Source organism: Cebus imitator, unplaced genomic scaffold, assembly GCF_001604975.1.
Source record: "Cebus imitator isolate Cc_AM_T3 unplaced genomic scaffold, Cebus_imitator-1.0 Scaffold231, whole genome shotgun sequence".
NCBI lineage: Eukaryota > Metazoa > Chordata > Mammalia > Primates > Cebidae > Cebus > Cebus imitator.
The window spans coordinates 1,254,682-1,270,295 of NW_016107546.1; the positions used below are offsets into that span (position 1 = coordinate 1,254,682).

At 45.5% G+C, this 15,614-nt stretch overlaps 1 protein-coding gene and 1 long non-coding RNA gene across 2 annotated transcripts in view; one reads left to right on the top strand and one right to left on the bottom strand.

The window, feature by feature from the left end:
- Positions 1–12,800, bottom strand: part of LOC119466807 — a 33,136-nt gene extending 20,336 nt beyond the window's left edge. The window contains exon 1 of the long non-coding RNA XR_005195294.1: positions 12,596–12,800. This is a non-coding gene — a long non-coding RNA (uncharacterized LOC119466807). The remainder of the gene's footprint in view (positions 1–12,595) is intronic.
- Positions 12,801–12,831: 31 nt separating this feature from the next.
- Positions 12,832–15,305, top strand: GPR6 (G protein-coupled receptor 6). The gene is made up of 2 exons (XM_017497512.2): positions 12,832–13,055; positions 13,676–15,305. The coding sequence occupies exon 2, from the start codon at positions 13,694–13,696 to the stop codon at positions 14,783–14,785; it is 1,092 nt and encodes a 363-aa protein (XP_017353001.1). The 5' UTR covers positions 12,832–13,055; positions 13,676–13,693; the 3' UTR covers positions 14,786–15,305.
- The last annotated feature ends 309 nt before the right edge of the window (positions 15,306–15,614 follow it).

Genomic DNA, 15,614 nt, shown 5'->3' on the forward strand with positions numbered 1-15,614 from the left:
AAAAAAAAAAAAAACATAAAATTTAAAATGCTAAAAAAATGACCTCAAATCATTTGGAACAGCAGAAGTACCAGTTGAATTGAAGCCAACTAAAAATTAAATTGCAGATAGTCTCCTACAGTCTAGATAGCCAACTGTAATGTAAACATTGCATTATGATTGGGAATGAATGGAGATGCCTGAGATGTAGAAATGTAAAAGGAGGTGTGGAGGAGGTGGGGGTTCTCCTATATCACTAATTCTGGCATGGCTTCTAAATCAACTGCAACCTTCTCTAGGACTCATTATCACAGGCATCTCCTGTCACTACCATATAACACATCCGTGTCATGTAACACACATGCATGTGCGAGCATGCACTCACACACATACAGACACTGCAAACACACACCTCCGTAATATGCATGCACACACCCACACATCTATGTGATACAATGCAGAATACACATTCCCACATCCAACTCTATATAACACACAGGTTTGGCAAACACAGGCCCCCAAAACATATGAACACTCACACCTCAAGAATATATGTGTATCCCCCACACAGCAGTACCACACAGCACATGAGCATAACACACCCACACAAATAATGTGTAGCACATAGCTGCACCACACACATACCTACTCTGGCTTCCCTCTTGACCCTCACAGGCTTCAGTCTCAATATGTTGATAGAAGCAACTCATTTGGTTAGGAAAAGTGCTGCCTTGACCATCGCAACTTTGGTTTTGCTTCAGCTTACATCAGGGGTCCCTAATTTCCGGGCCAGTACTGATCCATAGCCTGTTAGGGACCAGGCCGCACAGCAGGAGGTGAGTGGGTGGGCAAGTCAGATCAGCAGCAGCATTAGATTCTCACAGGAGCAAACCGTATTGTGAAGCTGTGTATGTGAGGGATCTAGGTTGTGTGCATGATGATCTGAGTAGAAGAATTTCAGCCCGAAACCATCCCCCTGTCTCTGGTTTGTGGAAAAATTGTCTTCCACAAAGCTGGTCCCTGGTGCCAAAACATGTGGGGCCCGCTGACCTACAGTGTCTCCAGTATTCTAGAAGCCGATCACAAATACCCTAAAATCATCATAGCGGAGCCACAGTCAATACCTTATTCCCAGGAAAGTTGTGAGAAGCCCTTTGAATTAAAAAAAAAGATAGTCCATGAACCAGAGACCAGAAAAATCATTCCCTGTACAGAACTTGGTCTTGAATTCTCAACACAGCCCTTTGTATTTTGTGGCTTTTAAATATATACAAGTGTATTAGCTAGGATTTGGTTCAGCTATCAAGTGGCGAAAATTCAAAATAGTGACTTAAACAAGACAGAAGAGGAAAAGTAATTTTCTCTCATGTATATATAGAATGTCCAGGGGCTGGCATGGTGGCTGGATGGCCACTCGGGACACGGGCTTCTCCTCTCTTGTGTCTCCAACACCTTCAGCATATGGCTTCCACTTCAGGGTCTCAGATGGCTGCACCAGTTCCAGCAATTATGCTGACATTCCAGCCAGCAAGAAACAGGAAGGAGAAGGGCATGCCCCTTTCTTTCAAGAGCACTTTCTGGAAGGTAACATGTCACACGTGCATGTACATCTTACTGATCAGAGCTTAGTAACATGACCACATCTAGCTGCAAGACAGGTGTAGGCATATGGAATTTATTCTAAGTGGCCATGTGCCAGCTAAGATTTGGGGTCTATTATCATAGAATAAAGAGAGTGGATAAAATAAGATCACTATTAGTTTCTGCAACACATTTGTTTAAAGAATTAAAAATAGCCTCAGGAGTCTGGGCAGTGTGATGAAACCCCATCTCTACAAAAAATATAAAAATTAGCCTTCCATGGTGGTATGAACCCATTGTCTCAGCTACTTAGGAGGATAAGGCAGGAGGATTACTTGAGCCTTGGAGGTTGAGGCTGCAGTGAGCTGTGATTGTGCCACTCCACTCCAGGCTGGGTGACAGAGTGAGACCCCCTCTCAAAAAAAAAAAAAAATCTTCCACCCAGAGGTAATCACCGAATCACTGTTAACATTGCAACATGTAGCATGTGTGTGTGTGTGTTTGTGTGTGTGTATGTGTGTGTGTACACATAATTTCTTTTACAAAACTGAGTCAATACCATATGCACTTTTTTGTTTGCATTTTGTGAATATCTTTTTATGACTATGTGTAAATATCCTTTTTAAAAAAGCTCCAAAGAGGAATCTACAATTCTACCTAATACAATAAGCATGTTATACAAGACATTCACTAATTCTTGCTTGATGCATCATTCAGTTCTGGGGTCCAAGAAGACCCATTTCATATCATGCAAAAAGCTGAGAGGAATTGAGAGCCTGTAAGAGGGCAGCGTCCCTGGCTCAAGGAACACATGAGGGAGTGTGCACACGCCTGAGAATGCAGGTGCGAAAGATGGATTCCTGGCGGGACTCACCTCTCTGTTCCTGGGAAGGAAAAGTGGAGGAGAAAGAGAATATAGATCAATGCTGGCGTTCTCACCTTCTCCAGCCAAACCTTCAAGTGCTGCTGCTGCTGGCTGGAGAATTAAGCTCATGATATTTTGGGAAGATTATTTTATGAATTCTGCTGTTTATGATACTTAGGGCTTTATTCCCTTAGCAACTTCTCCTAGGATTTAAAATCCTTCTCAAAAGCTCAGAGGATTACATTTCAGATAAGTATGCAGAGTGGTGACTTATCTTAGCAGCAACTCAGAAATGTCAGTTCCTGTGTGCTCTCCTTTAGTAGGCCTGCTTTATTGACTTGGTCCCCACAAATGTGTCACAGGAAAACATCTTCCTTTCTGCTTTCTCCTCCCTCACTGTCTTCCTAAAGCATCAATCTAGATCAACTCGGCTGAGAATTCTCCTGTGGGTCCCTGCTTCCTCTTGCAGCAAATCCAACCTTCTCTACTGAACTTGGCAGCCACTTCTGCAGCCACTCACTGCTCCCCACTGCGGGCTCTCTCCCAGCTCCTGCCTTGCACTGAAGCTGGCGACACCTTGGGTTCCCTTTCCAAGGACTTATTTTTTAAAAGAAGTGTGAATTTGAGAACCAAATGGACTCTATCTCTAATGAACTGTATAATACCGCATGTTATTTAACCCCTTTTAAAGGAAGACCTTATTTTTTAAAGGAAGCGTGAATTTGAGAACCAAATGGACTCTGTCTCTAATGAACTGCATAATACTGCATGTGATTTAACCCCTTTGAGCCTCTGTTTTCTTGTGTGATCAATAATACATAGGAGAGAATAATAAAAATGGAATAACAAATATGGTCCCCTAGGGGCGTGGCTGGGTCAAACTATGCACACAGAGTGCCCTGCATTGTGCCTGGCTCTTGGCAAGGGACTAAGTCACTGTGATGTTCCTCTCCCCATGCATTTCCTTTTCTTGTGTAGTCGTTTTTCTCTGTTGAGGGCCTTTTCTCTGCTGAGTTCCCAGCACACTGTGTCCTTCCTGGGTGCCACTTGTTCTGGGCTGGTCTTCACCTTGCTTCTGCTGGGCTGGGCTGTCCAGTTGTGCAGAGCCTATTGGCTTTCCTTGCAGCTCAGGTTCTTGCCTCTGATCTCCCTGAGGAACTCTGTGCCAGAACTTGAGGGCTACTGTCTCCCAGCTCCCAAAGCCTTCGCTGTCCTGGCATGCAAACACCCTTCTTGGGTACATTACACAGGTCTTGGCCGCAGAGTCACCCTCTGGGCATTCAGGTGGAGACTGTAGCCTGCCTTCCAGAACCTTTTATCTCCCCAGAAGTTCTCAGTCCTCTGTTTTCACTAATAAATGACCAAAAAGCTCCATTGTAAAGCCATGGATGTGTCTTTCTGAGGCTAGAAGCCTCAGCGGACCTTATCTTTTAAAACCACCATTATAAAAATGTAATTTCTAGTACAATCAAAACAAAAGTTAGAAAACCAAAAATGAAAAATAAATCCTTCAAATTGGACATAGAAAGCATTGCTAGCTACAGTGGACTTCATCAGTTCTGTAAGTACAGCATTAGGTCCTAACAGATAGGGTAAAGAATCGGTCATTCAAATAAGAGGAAATTGAAATTCTTACAAAAAAGACAAATTTTTAATGTTATTGGTAGTCAAATAAATATAATTTAAATGTTTAAAAGTATCACTTCTGCCCATTAGATTGAAAGATTTTAAAATAATAAAACCCCGTGCTGGAAGAGCTGCAGAGAAGCCAGTATGTTCACAGAGTGCTACTGGCATTGTAAATTATTATGATCATTTTGAAAAGCAATTTACCAGTGCATTTTAAGAGCCGAGAAAATGTTTCTGCTCTTTGGCTGACAATTTTCACATTGAAAATCATGCAACATAAAATAATTATGTGCATGAAAGTAATCTTTGTAGGGTTATCTGCAACAAAAATATGAGCCATCTAAATGTCGAACAGTAGGGGAATGGTGAATTAAACGTTGCCCCATGTCCTCAATATAATATTGTGCAGCCATCAAAATAATCCTTCCCTTTACCATCTCACAGTTATCTGGTGTCCTCATCCCCAGATTGCACAAGGAATTAGAAGGCAATCCCTTGGTTTCCTTGCCCCCTACTTAACATTCACGTGTGGTCCCATCTGTGCTTGTCATCTTTCTGCCCCTGTCCCCTTTCTCAGGTTAATCCCTCCACCTGTCTTGCAGACCTTCTCTTTCTTTGTTCCCCACATCTCACTCCCTCAACTATCTCCTCTCCCGGAAATCAACCTCAACTTCTTGGCTGTCTCTTTTGCCTTCTTGTTGGTTTCATTTTTGAGGAAGAGCTCCCGCTGGAACCTACATCTCTATCTAGCTACTGCCCTATTGCTCCCTCCCACTTTAAGCCCGTCTTCTTGTTAGAGGCATCTGCACTGACCTTCTGACCCCTCACTGACACCCATTCACTTCAGCCGCAGCTGCCCTGTGCTTTCAGCAAGGACACCAACGTCATCCTGGTTGCTGTGTTCAGTGAATAGTTTTTCCTTCTTGACCTTAGCTCATTTAACCTCCCAGGCTGTACTTTGACTCTCCTTCTCCGGAAACTGCTCTTCCTTTGATTCCCACACCCCACTGTCTTGTCTCCCTGACTGAGGCTGGGTTTTATCATATGTCCTGCCTTTCTCACTGCTCTTCTCAACACCCTTTCTGGCAACCTCTTCCTGTACCCTCCTGTAAAGGCAGTATTCCCCAAGGGACTGTCACTGGCCTTCTTCACTCAGGTTCGTTCATTTTTTTTAACTGGGGTCAGAAAAATGGGGTTCACATTCCAACTTTCTCACTTTCCAAACAGGTGGCAAAGTTATTCCACCTCTTAAGCATCAGTTTTCTCTCCTGTAAAATGGAGATAATAATAGAACTCACCCTGTAGCATACCTAGTAGATGGTACACATTCAATGCATGATAGCTATTCTTCTTAGTATTATTATTATGTGATACCCTACTCTATTTTTTCCACCTAGACTCTGCTGACCTTCAGAGCAACTCCTGTGTTCAGTGTCCTACTGGGAGCCTTTGCCTGGCTGTCCTTCCTCAAACTCCATATTTCTATAATAGCATTAACATTCCTGACCATATCTAAACTGGGAGATATCCTTGATGCCTTTTCTCCCTTTATCTGTGTTTTTCTTCCCAGGCATGTCCCATAAAATACTCCAGGTAGAATTCCCCAAGCTCATGCCCCAACCACCAGAATGGTGAAATGCCAATGTTGTAAATGCTGAAAACTCTAAGATTGCAGAGGAGCCCAGGGCTGTATGATAAAGGAGCTGGAGCCCTGGACTGACCATGTGAAAGGCTGCCTGCCAGGAAGAAAGGCCTGCTTTGAATTTCTTGTAAGAAACAATCCCCTAGTATTTATGCCACCAAGATTTTTGAAACTATCTTCACAGCAACTAGAGATGCTTTAACTTTACAAGTCCAAAATATCTGGAGGATTCATCAACTGCTCCAATCCCCATTTTTTACAACCCTCCCTGAAGCTTTCATAATCCTTTTTTGAGTAGATCATTGAAACAGCCTCCTCACAGGTTTGCCTGACTTCACTCCTTCTTTTTTCTAATTTATTCTCCATACAGTTGTTGTTGGGGACTTCATAGATTGTTAGAGGAACCCAAGTTTGATTTTATCAACCATTCCTGCTTACGGAGATCTGGCACTGATTCCCCATTACCTTCGAGATAAAATCAACTTCCACTATGCCATAAGAAGCCCTTCATGAATTGTCTCCACCTACCTGGTGTATCTCTGCTCCTGTCCTTTTGTCTTCCTGGGCAGCCAGCATTAACTACCCACAGTTTCAATGCCCTATGCCAGGCTTCCTTGCCTGCAAACCTTTGGGTATGCGGCTCCCTCAGCCTGGACCACTGCCGTGTCTTCCTTACCTAGATAACAGTTACTCATCTTTTAAGATTCAGCTCAGGTGTTACCTCCCCTGAGAGGCCTTCTCTGACTCCTCTAAGCTAGGTGAAAGTCTCCTGAGTGTCCTCAATACCCCTATATTCACATCTTTTATTACTTGCGTTACACTGTCCTCATGGAATCTGTTTACTTGTCTCTGAATACAGACAGTATTTTGGCTTCCTTTTCTAGCACAACGTCTAGCATATAGTCAGCACTCAATAAATGCTTATTGAATGAATGAATGACTATGCAAAGTATTAAAACATAATTACAATGCAACATAGAAAAAGACTGACAATAAGGAGCTGGGTGTGGTGGGGCATGCTTGTAATCCCAGCTACTCAGGAGGCTGAGGCTGGAAGAACACTTGAGTCAGGAGTTTGAGTCCAGCCTGGGCAACATAGTGAGACTCTGTCTCTATGAAAAAGAAAAGGAAAGAAAAGAAAAGAAAAGGAAAATATTGACAACATGTCTTTTATTACTAAGTGAAAATTTGAATTGTAAACTGTATGTATAGTACACTGCACACTATGCAATATAACTACATGAAATACATACACATGTGGATAAATTTTGGAAATAATCATTCAAGAGACCTTTATTTAGCACCTACTCTGTGTCAGATAATACTAATGGAAAGATTAATTCAAATTGACCCATCCTCTCGAAAGGTTTACAGTCTTGGGGTTGGGGGAGCAATCTTGTTTAGCTGATGGGAATATTGGGAAATGATTTTCTTTCAAAATTCGTTTTAACTGTTCAAAGCAATACATTAAAAAAAAACAGGTTGCAAAACAGAAAAAAGCCTATCAAGTGCTACTCATAGTAATACTGAAGTTATAAAATTCAACCTCCATCATCTTGGACCCATCTATCCACCGTAAAGCCTCTTAGAGTTTTTTATTCTACCTACGTATCGCTGCACACAGTGATCCATGTTTGTTTTGCTTTCCCAGAAGATTGTCAATCTCTTGTTCACAATGGGTTTATCTCATTAAACAGGTGCTTGGCAGCCTTTGATTGGCTTAACTTTGCCATTTAGTTTAAGAGTGGCCTTTCTTTTCATACAAAACAGAAACATTTGGGTAAGGTGGGATAGGGAAGACTCGATGCTAGAAATGGAGAGGAACCTTCTTTGAATTACTCAACCCCAAGCCCCTGCTCACCCGCCCTTCAGGGAAAGTGAGAGGAGCTGAGAACTGCAGGAAGGGGAGGCGCCTGTCCCACCACTCGAGGAAACCCATGACCATGTGCCCGGTGGCCTGGAGGCCAGCGTCAATGATGATAGTGCTGCTCCCTTTTGCATGGCTCATCAGGCTCCACTTGCCCTCATGGCCCAGACAGGGACAGAAAAAGAGGCAAAGCTGGCCGGGCGCGGTGGCGTGCACCTGTAATCCCAGCACTTTGGGAGGCCGAGGCGGGTGGATCACGAGGTCAAGAGATCGAGACCATCCTGGTCAACATGGTGAAACCCCGTCTCTACTAGAAATACAAAAAATTAGCTGGGCATGGTGGCGCTTGCCTGTAATCCCAGCTACTCAGGAGGCTGAGGCAGGAGAATTGCCTGAACCCAGGAGGCAGAGGTTGCGGTGAGCCGAGATGGTGCCATTGCACTCCAGCCTGAGTAACAAGAGCGAAACTCCATCTCAAAAAAAAAAAAAAAAGAGGCAAAGCTGCTACTGGGGGCCTGATGGCCATGCCAGGGAAGGAGGAGGGAGAGGACCATCCTGTTCTTTCCATTGACAGTTCCAGGACGTGTCATGGTCCCTGGCTAACAGCAGCCCTTAGTAAGTGTGGCACTGAGTGAAATGAGCCCATTGAAGGCTCAAGTCTCCTGCTAGTGCCCTGTGTACCTGAGGACAACTCATTTCACCTCTCTGAACCTCAGTTATCCCACCTGCAAAGATCATAACCTCACACTCTATGTAATTGTCTCAATGAAATGAGATAATGAGTATGAACCCACAGAATGAGCTTCAAAGCATTTTGAACATGTAGGATCTATTTGAAGGTGGAAGGTGGGAGGAGGAAAAGGAGCAGAAAAGATAACTATTGAGTACCGGACTTAATACTAGAGTGATGAATAATTTGTACAACAAATCCCTGTGATAGGAGTTTACACATGTCATAAACCTTTACATCTACCTCGAACCTTTCTTTTTTTGAAAAAAAAAAAAAAAGTGGAAGAGGGGAGAGAGAGAGAGAGAGAGAGAGAAACTCCAGCTGAGGTGAAACAGCAAGACTCTGTCTCTCTTTCTCAAAGAAAAAAAAAAAAAAAGGCCAGTCACCTTGATGGACACCTCACCAGAGAAGATGATATGCTCATGGTAAATATGCATATGAAAATGTGCTCCAAATTACATGTTATCAGGAAATACAGATTAAAACACAAAGAGAGAGAGAGAGAGAGAGAAAAGAAAATGGAGGGCATGACAGATTAGAAGACTGCCTCGTGTTTATTTTCAAATACACTAATAGAAACAACTTTCTTATTAACATTCTCATATTCAGTATAGATGGTGCTCTAAGTTGTAATATTATACATTCCTTCATAAACTCAATGAAATTGTTTTCAATCTTTGTGAAAAAATACACATGCCTTTAAATGCTACAATTTATTTCTTATGCAAAAAAATATGTTCATTAAGTGAATTAAACTCCAAATCTCAACTTTCCTGCAGTGTGCTGCATCCTGTGGACATATAATGATAATAATGGTGCTCTGTTCCTTATCTCAATTTGGTGGAAACATCAGTTTATGCTGGCCTCCTAGGTTGGAAGCCCTTTTGAGTGGGGACTGCACATCTGGCATGATGGAGGAACATCCCCGATGTGTTTGGATATGATGAAGAAGCAGGTACCTTGGATATTATGACAGAGCACTGATGCCTGAGGATGAGAGGAACCCCTGGGGACAAGTGGAAGCAGAAATAAAAAAGATTTTTAATAGAATCATCTACCTCAGCATGTGGCCCCAAAAGACTACACTCCATCCAACACCATGGATCTGGACAAACAATGTAGTGTATTCAGTGGCGCTTTGTGATTTCTGCCTCTTGTAGCAACAATCTTTCTTAATAAACAGCTTCTTGCATCTCACCAAGCACTTGCTGTCTTCCTGAGATGTCAGCACAAGCATCTGGATATCCCAAGATAGACTTATACTTCCCAGTTGAAAACTATACAGTTTATCTGCAATAATCAAGAAGAGAGAGAGAGAGAGAGAGAGAGAGAGAGAGAGTGTGTGTGTGTTTGTGCTGAGATGCCCAGAGAGAGAGAAAGAGAGAGACCAGAATTTCTTGCCAGTGTGTGTCTTTCCAACGTAGTTTTATGAGGTTCCGGACAGCTTGACTGGCTGCAGTCCTATTATTATAAAACAGAATTGATTTGCAAGGACTTGAGCCAGGAGAGGGCACACCTGGGAGGCAGCTGTGAGATCAGCACAGAGAAAGGGTGCAAATGCTGAGGTATCTTGAAACCTACAGCAGAATAAAGGACTCAGGGCAACCTGACCCAGAGCCAGAGTTTAGTGCTCCCTGATGGGGCTATTGAATTCATCGGGGCCAAGCCAGGTGCCAGCCTTTTTCTTGAGAGAAAAAGGAGGTTCTGTGTGTGTGTGGAAAATTGAAGGTCTGAAGAGGAGATGTAGTTAGTGTGTTAAACCTGAAGTTTCACTGAATGATTTAAAGCTGGATTCTCACTGAAATTTCTTTATTGCAACTATTCCAAAAAGATACAAACAATGTAGTGGGACTGAGGTCACTCCTTTCACCTCTTGGTCAGCTGTTCTCCTTCATCTCTGTTCCTCTTCACACATCTGCTTCTTTCTTCCATTGCAATTGCCTTTCTCTGATTACATACTTCACACAAGTTCCCACACACAAGTGGTTCAGCTCTAATTTATCACTATCTTTCATGTCTAGAGCCCGACACTGACTAACAATTGTTAAGGTGTTTCTTAGTTCAAATTTTCAACAGAAAAAGATCTGGTCATTAGCCCAGAAAAGGATGGCTGATCTGATCTTACCTACCTTCAGGTGAGGTGTCAATCTTCTCCCATGTACTAGGGTATGGGTAGAAAATTTCATGTGGTTCATAGGCTGAACACTTTAGGAGACCATTGGAAGGGCAGCTGCTTATATAGTAGCTATAGGCAAGGCAGGTAAAGAAGTCCATCTAATTTCCATTCATAACTGATGAAACACACATTTTGCTTTTCCATCTTCTACCTTCCAACAGATGGGTGGATATGGGGGAGATAAAGAGGAGTTTAAAAGATCATGCCCTGTCTGCACAGGACCTAGTCTAGCATCCAAGAAAGGTAACCACAGACTGGTATCACTCAAAGTCAGTCTACAAATCCTCAACCAGCATTTATGTACATGATTCTACATATATTGTCTTCCTCTGGAAACCACTGAGAAATCCATTCTTGGTAATGTTGAAGCTTAAGGATACTCAGAGATCCTGTGGTAGGTTCTATTTTAACCCTATACTTTCTGCTACATTGTGGCATGTGAAAATGGAACATAGTTAGACATTAAGGAGGATTCTCCTCCCCTTGGGCCTTTATCTGATCATTTGGAAAATCCTCAGTTAACATGCTATTTCAGTGGTTTGATGGTTCACTTGAAATAACACTCTTGACTTTTAGATGACAATCTTGTACTAAAACACAAAATGGCTCTTTTCAGAAATTTAACTTCAGTCAATTTCGGGGTTCAAGAAAATAGTGGTGTGTGGACTTTTTAAGCTCCCCAAATGAATAAATTGTGTGTAAACTCACTTTATATCCAGCATCAGCTATTTCAGAAAAGAACTGAACTGTCCTGTGCCCTTTTTTCTTGTAATTAAGTTTGGCTGCATTGAGGTAGGAATAGTCTGGACTTGGAGGATGTGTTTAAAGGTGGCAATCTAAGGTAAACTCATCCCCCAACCCATGGACAGTCTGAGTATCTTTTTTCCCTTCTTTGGAGCTAGAAGCAAAGTGAAGGGAGGAGAGGGTCCACAGGGAGAATTATGGGGAGCACTAGCAACAAACATTGCTGATTTTCACTTTGCCCAGACTATGTGGTCCCTGAAAACTATGGCTGTGGCCTCTGTGCAATGCCATCATGCCAATGTGCAATCATCTATTTTAGAACCTCAGATGGCATCAACTATTTTAGCTCTTGCCCAAGTACAGCTATTGCAGATTCTGGAAGAAGAAAGAGAAGAATAAGACTAATACTTGTATCTTACTGACAAAACAAAACACCTTTAAACCAAAAGGATGATTTATCTGGGCTGAAAATAAAACTCCTGCCTACCGAAGTCTGGTGCAGCTGAGTTATCACTATTTTCATCCTGTAATTTGTTTTATAGGGTACTAATTAACAGGGCAAAGTCTATTGCCAGGAAAGTAAATCACATTTTGCTGTTTTCTTCTTTTATAGCAAAGACACAGACTTGGTCTTTAATTAAAGTGCAAGTTCCAAGGGCACTATCAGCTACTGAAATCGAGAAACATTGGGCAGAAAAGATCACAGCGAAACCTGCTGTGCAGAGTTCAAAAAAGATAATGGGAAAGAAAGGAATTACACAGGCAACCTCCAAAAGAAGAGATTGTTTTCTTCAGATGTCCCCTTTTTATTCATCTTGTGTCTGCTCCCCACAAATCAGTATTTCTTTCCTGGATCTACGCAACGGAGCATGTATCACAAACAGCCTTTATAAAAACTGGATTTTAGGCCTGGCGTGGTGGCTCATCCCTGTAATAACAGCACTTTGGGAGGCCTAGGCGGGTGGATCACTTGAGGTCAGGAGTTCAAGACCAGCCTGACCAACATGGTGAAACCCCATCTCTACAAAAATTAGCTGGGCGTGTTGGCACACACCTATAATCCCAGCTGCTTGGAGGCTGAGGCAGGAGAATCGCTTGAACCCAGGAGACAGAGGTTGCAGTGGGCTGAGATTGTGCCATCTCAATACATAAATAAATGAAAAGTGAACTTATTTTCCCAGATAATATAATTCCTGTTTCGGAAGCAGCACTTTTTTTTTTTTTTTTTTTTTAAGGTAGCTACTCTTCCATGAAACACCCTTGTCCCAACCACCCCCTTCTCCGGGGCTTCTTTTTCGACCTGATCCCTCAGTGATCTTTGACGCTGGGCTTTGCTGCCCGGCAGGTGCCACTCATCCCTCACCCCTCCCCTCCCAGCTCACCCTCTTAGCCGCCCGGTCTCAGGGTCTTCTTCACTCCTTTCTCCCTCTCCTTGTCTCTCCCCTATCCCATTCCTGGAAGTTCTGGACTGGAGGTGGCTGCTCTGGCTTCTCCTCCCTCCCAGGAGCCTCAGATAGTTTTGGGGGCAGAGGGAGTGCGGCGGGGAGGGCACAGGATGGGCTGGCGCGGAGAGTGAGTGCTGGGCTCGCACCAGGAGCCAGGAGCCTGACGTCACCACGCCCTGCCTGTCAATCTCCGGCGCGCGTCGCTCGCAGCCGCCTTTTCTGCCACTAACTGTGTATCTCACTCGCCGAGCCAGCACAGCGACAAGCGCCCGGCGCTCGCCTCCTCCCCGGCCCGACTGCCTCTTGCAGGCAGCTGCTCTGTCCGCGCGGGGAGCTCAGCCCGGCGCCCAGCCTCGGCGCCCATGACCAGCGACTTCCAGAAGTCCTGACGCCCCAGGTAAGCGGCTGAGTTCACCAGGGAACTTTGAGGATGTGGGGAGAAAAAAGGAGAAAGACCGCCAGGGGACGGGTCTTACAAGAAGCGGAGAAATTGAGCCAACCTTCATTCCAAACCTCCGCTGCCCCATACGCACACCCTAGTCTCTCCTTCAAGACCCTTTCGAAGGGGTCTCTGGGCTCCAAGGAGCTCCAGGCTTCGCAGTGGCAGAAACTTCGCTTTCAGCACCGCGGACAGCGTCTCCGCTGCGCACCTTTGTGGCGATGCCTTGATCGAGCCGCCACTACCCGGGCGGGACTCTCCCAGGATGACACTCCTAGTTTGGTGCACTCGGGTGCGTGTGCAAATACCGGAGCCCTTGAAGTACTGATCCGTGGGCATGTGAGTGCATGCTCTCCTGGTGTGTATCTGCAAAAACTCAGAAGTCCGAGTGGGCATTTCACTCACTCAACAGGTATTAATTTTGGGTTCGCACTTAACCCGTTTCCCCACTCTGCTCTGGGGTCCCGGGGTGGGATGTGCAACTCGCGTGAGGCAATGCTAGAGGAGGGTCTATGTGTGGGGAAGTTTCCTGGCAGCCTCAAGGGTACACCTGACGCCTACACTCCCTCTCTGTGCAGGGTGCAAATCCGGCCGAGATGAACGCGAGCGCCGCCTCGCTCAACGACTCCCAAGTGGTAGTAGTGGCGGCGGAAGGAGCGGCGGCGGCGGCCACAGCAGCAGGGGGGGCGGACACCGGCGAATGGGGACCCCCTGCTGCGGCGGCGGCTCTGGGAGCCGGTGGCGGGGCTAATGGGTCGCTGGAGCTGTCCTCGCAGCTGTCGGCTGGGCCACCGGGACTCCTGCTGCCAGCGGTGAACCCGTGGGACGTGCTCCTGTGCGTGTCGGGGACAGTGATCGCTGGAGAAAATGCGTTGGTGGTGGCGCTCATCGCGTCCACCCCGGCGCTGCGCACGCCCATGTTCGTGCTGGTGGGCAGCCTGGCCACCGCTGACCTGCTGGCGGGCTGTGGCCTCATTCTGCACTTTGTGTTCCAGTACATGGTGCCCTCTGAGACTGTGAGTCTGCTCACGGTGGGCTTCCTCGTGGCCTCCTTCGCCGCCTCTGTCAGCAGCCTGCTGGCCATTACGGTGGACCGCTACCTGTCCCTCTATAACGCGCTCACCTATTACTCGCGCCGGACCCTGTTGGGCGTGCACCTCCTGCTTGCCGCCACCTGGACCGTGTCCCTAGGCCTGGGGCTGCTGCCAGTGCTAGGCTGGAACTGCCTGGCAGAGCGCGCCGCCTGCAGCGTGGTGCGCCCGCTGGCGCGCAGCCACGTGGCACTGCTCTCTGCCGCCTTCTTCGCGGTCTTCGGCATCATGCTGCACCTGTACGTGCGCATCTGCCAGGTGGTCTGGCGCCACGCACACCAGATCGCGCTGCAGCAACACTGCCTGGCACCGCCCCATCTCGCCGCCACCAGAAAGGGCGTAGGTACGCTGGCTGTGGTGCTGGGCACTTTCGGCGCCAGCTGGCTGCCCTTCGCCATCTATTGCGTGGTGGGCAGCCACGAGGACCCGGCGGTCTACACTTACGCCACCCTGCTGCCTGCCACATACAACTCCATGATCAATCCCATCATCTATGCCTTCCGCAACCAGGAGATCCAGCGCGCCCTGTGGCTCCTGTTCTGCGGCTGTTTCCAGTCCAAAGTGCCCTTTCGTTCCAGGTCCCCCAGCGAGGTCTGAAGGGCTCGCTCCGTGTCCTCTCGCCAACACCACACCTGCAACAAGCTAGCCTTTGGTAAGCTCGGTGTCTGCTGATGAATTGTGAGATCCCAATGCTGTGAGTCTGACCTGGTAAAGAAAAAGAGACTAAGGAGAAATGCAACAAACTCACAAGGACAAAGAGGCTTGTTGGCACTTTACATATACAGTGTATACATGTGTACATATATATACAAATATTTGTATCTTCTGGAGGTGTTCAGGATGTGGAGCTTCCTATTCGGTGAAAAAACAGGAAAATGATATGGTTGTATACTCAAATTTTACATCACATTTGTCAAGCGAAGACATTCCAATACTGCTTAATTATAGCACTTTATTTTTAGCTGCTGAACTGCCAAAACAGTATTGCCATTTTCAAGGGCAGGGAAAAGGGAGTAAAAGGTGTATTTTTGTTGTATGTGATAGAATATTTTGCTGCACATGCATCAACAAATTACAACATATTTTGTACACAAATAAACCCATTATAAGAATGTAATTTGGGGTATGTGACTGACTATAGAACTATTAGAGAACTGAATTATAAGTGTATGAGTGTCCTTCCTTCCTTCCTTCTTTCCTTCCTTCCTTCCCTCCTTCCTTCCTTCCTTCCTTCCTTTCTTCCTTCCTTCCTTCCTTCTTTCTTTCTTTTTCTTTCATTCATTCAAGATGGAGCCTCACTCTGTTGTCCAGGTTGGAAATGCAGTGGCACAGTCATAGCTCAGCGCAGCCTCAAACTGCTGAACCCAAGAAATCCTGCCTTAGCCTTCCTAGTAGCTGGGCCTACAGGCATGCCACAGCACCCAGA